Source organism: Colobus angolensis, unplaced genomic scaffold (genome assembly GCF_000951035.1).
Source record: "Colobus angolensis palliatus isolate OR3802 unplaced genomic scaffold, Cang.pa_1.0 Scaffold80, whole genome shotgun sequence".
Classification (NCBI taxonomy): Eukaryota; Metazoa; Chordata; class Mammalia; order Primates; family Cercopithecidae; genus Colobus; species Colobus angolensis.
In genome coordinates, this window is record NW_012121821.1 from 633541 (window position 1) to 640796 (window position 7256).

The following is a 7256-nucleotide window of genomic DNA, read 5'->3' on the forward strand; positions in this document are numbered from 1 at the left end:
TTGCTTGAACCCAGGAGGTGGAGGTTGCAGTGAGCTGAGATCGTGCTACTGCACTCCAGCCTGGGCAACAGGGTGGGATTTCATCTCAAAAAAAAAATATATATATACACACACCCACACACACACATATACAGAGAGAGAGATTCATATTATTTTACTATGTTACAATTTGGTTTCCAGAAAAAAGAAATTCCTATTATTTTATATACAATTCTCTTGTTGTATGAACTCTTTCCTAAGCAGCAAAATCAGTTATAATACAAGTTTTATGATTACTTCATTCTCGGTCTTTTGCTATGGCTTAGCAGCCAGTATAGTGTTAATAAGACCAATGAAGGTGCCTAATGTATACCTGTTGATGAATGAATATGCACAAAATGTAATCCAGTTATTTATTTCACAGTTATTTCATCACAGATTTTCATTAACAGTGTGGAGAAAAACTCTTGAGCTTGTGTGGGATTAATAGGACAGCCACGTTTTCTCCCTCCCTCCTCCCCACACTGACCTGGAGCTGTATTTTTTCAGGATGGCATCCAAAAGGCCAACGAGTTCTTCAGCATTGATGAACTTCTGTGTGCTGAGGGTGTACATCTTCTCATAGAAGTCTGCGATCTCCATCCGAGCCTGAACAAAGAAGCAGAGCTGCTCTGACAGGTGGGAAAGGAGTTCTTCTACGTGAGGAGCAGTCCCACCCAGGGCACCACGGCCAGTCACCACCTTCTTCAGCTCATTATGTAAGGAAGTATAGATAGTACGGATGGAATCCTTCCTGCTGAAGAAAGACTGGCCCCCTGGTAGCCAAAAGACATAAGCACATGACAAGTAAGAAGGAGAAACTGTAAGTATCAAACACCTACCAGCATCCAAAAGCAAAGAATCCAAACCCACTGAGCTCCATAAGTTTTCATCTACCATATTCTCTGTCTCCTATGATTGAGATATAAATCAATACTTTATGATTCATAATTTCCCTAAGGAAAAAGCTAAACGAATACCTGATAGAATTCATTACTATAGCAATGGACCTGTGTACAATTTGCTTACCCATGTACCAATTCTCCCCCAACTCAATTCAATGAGGATTCAGATTTACTCCAGAGCATAATTAACCTAGCAAATAACACCAACTGGAACTAAAAAGGCTACCTTTAACATAGATGTATTCAAAACAAAAGAACACACAAATTATGAAACATGATTGTTATTCCTGATATGGCACAATTTTTTGTTTCTGCTTTAGAGTTGTATTTTCCTTTGAATCTTATCTTTTAGATCATACCAGAAAATTGCATACATACATATATATTCCCTCTATGCAAGAAAACAGACTACTGGGATCCCAGGAGAATAAAGAAAATCTTAGCACTCTTGACAGACTGACACTATATGTTATAAATAATACGCACCACACTGTGAATTATTAAGACCAGGAACCAATTATAAATAACCGCTGCTTTAACTAGGGGGCTCCAAAGGAAATCATCAAAAAATAAAACCAAAAACATCTTTTCATAGCTAAAAAGGATCAGATGGCATAGATATCATTTACTCACTTCTATAGTTATACATGACCAATTATATTTCTAATTATAGAGCCAGCTTCATGGATGTTTCCTCAAGCAATTCTGCACCCACCAAAGGGCCAGAGGCAAGATATTACGAAAATGAAAAGGAACAGGGCAGGTTTAAAACAGTGATTTCTAGGAATATATAAAAAAATCTCAGAGATGGACAAGAGTTTACATTTTCTCTTCAATTAATTTACTATTATAAACATATACCTATAATTAAGAATAAAAATTATTTATCAAGGCATTGTAAAACATCCTCTTAATAAATGAACCATTTCACAATATTGATTTTAATTCATTGCTCGGTTTATGTTTCAAGAAATGAACCTTCTTTCCCTTACTACTGGGGCAACCAACTTGTCCTAAACCAGGACTTTCCAGGTTTTAGCACTAGAAGTTTAGCTTCTCAGGAAATCTTTATAAGGTTTTAAAACAAAGTCCCACATCCTAGAAATCCCTCAGCCCTGAGCAAATTTGAACAGTTGGTTACCCTACTTATTTCTGAACCCCAAACTACTGATACTTTGAAAAGTGTTTTTCCAATATACTGTCTAAACCAGGGGTGTCCAATCTTTTGGCTTCCCTGGGCCACATTAGAAGAAGAATTGTCTTGGGGCACATAGAAAATATGCTAACACTAACCACAGCCGATGAGAAAAAAAAAACGTACAAAAAATCTCATACTGTTTTAAGAAACTTTAGCCGGGCATGGTGGCTCACGTCTGTAATCCCAGCACTTTGGGAGGCCAAGGCAGGTGGATCACCCGAGGTCAGGAGTTCGAGACCAGCCTGGCCAACATGGTGAAACCCCGTCTCTACTAAAAATACAAAAAAATTGGCCGGGCATGGTGGTGGGCGCCTGTAATCCTAGTCACTTGGGAGACTGAGGTAGGCGAATCACTTGAACCTGGGAGGCAGAGGTTGCAGTGTGCCGAAATCGTGTCACTGCACTCCAGCCTGGGCAACAAAGCAAAACTCCATCTCAAAAAAAAAAAAAAAAAAGAGAAAGTTTATGAATTTGTGTTGGGCTTCATTCAAAGCCATCCTGGACTGCATGTGGCTCGCAGGCCATAGGTTGGACAAGCTTGTTTCAAACAGATTGAGTAGCTGGCATATCATTTCTCCAACTAACACCAACTGGTACAGGTGGACCAGTTGTGACACCAATATCCCATATGGAACTGTTCCCTGCAGGGTTTGCCTTCCTCCCATACCAATATTCAGTTTAGTTCTGCTGATTTTGTAGAGTGAAGGGTACAACATAAATAGGCCTCTGTGCCCACATCTAGGATAAAACCTCTCAGCTTAGGAGGGTAATAAGAGTGTCATATAAAACCCAAAAGCTGTGAGGTCTGAAAGACTTGGTTTCAAACTCCAGCTCCCACGATTACAGACTATGTTGACGTGCAAACTACTGAACCACTTTGAGCTTTAGTTGTCATTTTTAACATAAAACTGGTGATAGAGATAAAAAAACAAAATGAAACAACATTTGTATGTATGTATGTAATGTGCCTGGAACAAAGCATATATTCTATAACACTAATCCGTTTCCCTTCTACTTATAACTGATACATCTTTTAAAACTCCTAATAATAATACATAATTGAGCTTCTGAAACTGTGGTGAACTGTGAGCTTCAAGTACTACAAAAAGAATAGCTATCTAGTACTGTCAAACAGGGTGGCCTTGGTGAAAATTTTAACTTCGCATTGAAAAAGGGATATCATCTGTCTCTAGGACTTACGGGAGGAGAAAAAAAAGGATACCTAACTTCATCAGATTACCCTTATCTGGGGGAATGGAAACACTACATAAATACAAAGAATACCTTTAAAAGCTTATCGATAAATGCTAATCACCAGTATGTGAAACCAAGTAAAGTGAAACTACTACAAGGAAGAGATAGACCATCAACACATTTCTTTCAAACAGTTCTCTTTTCTCAAATCTCTCAGGAACCCAATCCTATCTGTTCACTATCTTGGTTTGGAATATCCAATGGGGTTTTGTGCTGGAAAACAAGGAATCAGAAACATTCAACTTCTTTCTCTTTTCAATATTTTGAATTTATAAAATATGATTACTCTGAATGATTTCTAGAAGGCTCTAGTTATAAATGCTCATAATTTCTCAATATTTCAACAGTTTATCTCATATCATGAAATTTTAAGTGTATCAAAGGAATGTGTAAAACATCTTGGGCATTTTATTCTCCAACTTCTTGCTAATAATAATTTTTAAACATCAGTTCTCAAGTTAAGTCATTTTCTACTATGCTAAATTTCAGCAACCCAAGGTTGAGGAAACTCTCCAGTAATGAAACCAAGAGAAGAAAAGTATGACCTTCTAAAATTCTCCACAGGCATTGAGTCAGCATATTTTAATCACTGATCCTTCCCCAAATAGGTATTATTCTCTCTTAAAGGAAAGAGAAGGAACCAAGATAAGGGCCCTACTTGAAGTTTTTCAGTAACAGGATCAAGACAGGAACAGAAACCTCCCTGTCAAGGTCTATCCTTTGTCTAAAGGCCCTGCTTGCTTCTTTAATCAGGATTCACTGCTAAGGCCTCAAATAAACACCATCCATAAAAGAGGTTAAAAAAAAGACTCACTTTTTACTTGAAATTTGCTAGGAGAGTAGATATCTTAAGTATTCTCACAATACACACACGAAGGAAGGAAGGAAGGAAGGAACGAAGGAACGAAGGAACGAAGGAAGAAAGGAAGGAAGGAAGGAAGAAAAGGAAGGAAGGAAGGAAGGAAACTATGTAAGGTGATGGATATACTAAGTAGCTTGATTGTGGTGATCATTTCACAATTTATATATACATCAAAACATCAAGTTGTACATCTTAAATATATATAATTTTATTATCAATTATATCTCAGTAAGGCTAAAAAAAACTTTTCAGAATTATGTTTTAAATTTTTTAAACGCATGCATAAACTTTTTGTTTTGCTTTCTAAAGAAAACTGTATAAATGTTCTAATGAGCAAAGTAGTTGGAGAACATGGGAATGTTTTAAATGGCAACACTAAAGTTTTCTTCTTAAGTTTTTAAGAAAATAGACAGTAAACCTGATAACTGTGAAGTCATATTGTAAGCACACTGATATCATATACACTCCAGTACCAAAAAAATAAGTGCTAAGATAAAATTTAAATTCCGGAACTTGTGTTTATGTGTTAATAAGTTATGAAGCATTAAATATACCATTTTCAGTATATTTACTCAGAAGTGAGGAGCCCATCTAGGAACCTAACAGTGCCTGGGCATGTTTCACAGAACCAAATGTTGTGTAGATCAGTTTCAAGGCATAGCCCTCATGCTCACCCATGCCAGCTGGGGTTCAAGCAGAACTAATCAATTTACAAATTGAGGACCACTTTACAGAACCCAAGTCAGAGACAGTGAAGATCTTATATACATATTCTTACACACAGGCAGCCAGTTCTGTTTACATAAAAACCTGACTCATTCAACTTAAAACTAGAGTATCAGATTTTTTTTAATGGAGTCAATAAATAGACTTTAGAAAATTCAACTGAACCCACTCAGGTTATATGCAAAATTATATGTACATATATATTTTTCTGGAGAGTGAGTACACAGCTTTCATCAAATTCCCATGGATAAGTTAATTAAAAAAAAAGAAAAAGCAAAGAATCATGGCACTTGAATCAGTCACCATTCTTTGAGGTGGGGGAGTCTAAAAACAACTAAAACTGCCTAAATATAACCTGCCTTCAGTATTACAGCTAGAATCCACCTCATTTTCACATACATAAAAAACATATATATGTAGATATACATAAATTATAATTTTCATACATTTTTAATAAGTTATATGAACGCAAACTCAATCTGACAGTTCAAGGGCAGATATTTTGGTTTGGACTCTATCATCTACCCAACACAACTGCATATATAATTCGCTAATCTATAGAAAGGGAAATAATAACACCATAGCAGCAACTGCAAATTTGTGAGAAATGCCATTGTAAAAAGGGGAGAAAAAAATAAGGTGAAACTATCTGACCAGTTTCTGCTAATAAATTAGCATACTAAGTAAGTATGTATAAATCAACATACTTGCTACAGCAATTACGATCTCAGGAAGACCTGTCCCTTGAGTGTTTACTGAAAGCTCAGTAAGACGTACATGGTCACCTTCAGGCAATACAAGGAAAGTAGGGGGCTGGTTAGGGAACGGGGGCGGTGGATCAAAATGAAATCTACCCCAATTTTACATTTCTATTCTCTGTATTTTATATACGTGTCCTTCACTCACATCAGCCCTCATGCTTCTGAAAACTGAAGAGTCTAAAATAGGTCAAGTACTGACTCTAAAATCCCTAGGATTCAAATATATTTATTTGTTATAATTAAGCAGTAATATTATTTTGTATGCATAATTCATGCCTTTTACATCTATTATTTCCTGCTCATCTACTTATACTTATTGCTTCTACTAGTAAAAATAAGTTGAATCAGCTCTTGAATCTTATTTTCAGAGGCAAGATGTACATGAGGTGCTAAGAGTGTTTACCATTTTCCCCTTAAATCTCCTCTTACTAGTGTTAGGCATATTTCTTGCCTTTCCTGCCCAGTATTCATTTGTTACTTTAGTCATTAAATATGTATTGGGGGACTATGAAGACGGGGTAGGACTCCAAAGGTGACTCTCGGGCCTTAACCTTAAGAGGCCACACAACAGTGTTCCGTAATAAAACTAGGTTGTTTTGCAAAGTTTTGCTCTTCTGGCTGCAGCGTCACTAATTAAAACAATGAAGACAAAGTTTGATTAACTTCTCACTTGTGACATCAATCCATGCACGAGGCAAAGGGGCAAACCCTTCGGTTTGGGTCACAGCCCTGCAAAGAGCATCTACCCAGTTCGCCAATCTATCAGCAGCGCAGGCCGGTGGGCGGGGCTTTTGGAAGCCCAGGGAAGGAAAGGAACGGTGGGAGGAGACCTGGGAATGCCGAGTCGAGCCTGCGATTAGAAGTGACACAGAGACGGGAAACCCAAGCCACTGCCGACTGGGCAATATACCCCCTTTCCTTCCTCCTCAAGGGGCTCGGGGGGCGGGGCGGAGGTACCTAGTTTCTGCCCCAGGTAGGTGAGGCTGTGATAGACCTTCTCGGCCGCGGCCAGGTGCGCCAAGGCCGCCAGGAGCGACAGCCAGCTGCCCCCCGCGCTCTTGTTGGCCTCTCGTTCCTTCTCCACATTGTCCTTAGCCTTGTCGTAAGAGAAGATACCCAGGTGAGAGAAGAATGTCTCCAGCACCGCCTGTTCCACCGGTACCGGGGCGGCCAGCGGGATAGACTCCCCCATGCGAGCTGCGCCCCAGCTCGACCCACGTGGCTCTCCTCGGCCTCTCACTTCCGGGTTCTGAGGGAACGGGCTTGCGCACAAGCGTGCGTGCGCGTGACCGCCTCCAAGGCGGGCTAGTGAGCGCGCCGCCGCCGGGACCGCTCCTGGGTCTTAGAGAAGACGCGGATAAGGACCAAGGAAAGAGGGAGGTAGCGGTTCCTGAGCTCCTTCGGCGCTTGGGCTCCTACAGCTCTGACTATTCGGACCCTCAGGGTAGAACGGGAGGCGGCCAGTTCCCTGCTCTAAGGAGTTGCCTGCGCTCTGAGGTGAGCTGATAGGCCCCTCCCTGTGAGGTTCGTCA

At 39.6% G+C, this 7256-nt stretch overlaps 1 protein-coding gene across 3 annotated transcripts in view; it reads right to left on the bottom strand.

The window, feature by feature from the left end:
* The window catches only part of LOC105502624 (chromosome unknown open reading frame, human C12orf66), a 37850-nt gene extending 30881 nt beyond the window's left edge, over positions 1 to 6969 (bottom strand). The window contains exons 1-2 of one of the 3 annotated variants that reach the window (XM_011929224.1): positions 6682 to 6963; positions 509 to 794 (exon numbers count right to left, since the gene is read on the bottom strand). In XM_011929224.1, the coding sequence (XP_011784614.1) occupies positions 509 to 794; positions 6682 to 6916 (521 nt within the window). In that variant the 5' untranslated portion in view covers positions 6917 to 6963. Of the gene's footprint in view, positions 1 to 508; positions 795 to 6681 lie in introns of all 3 variants that reach the window. The other 2 variants (XM_011929227.1, XM_011929225.1) reach the window with 2 other exon arrangements.
* Positions 6970 to 7256: the final 287 nt, after the last annotated feature.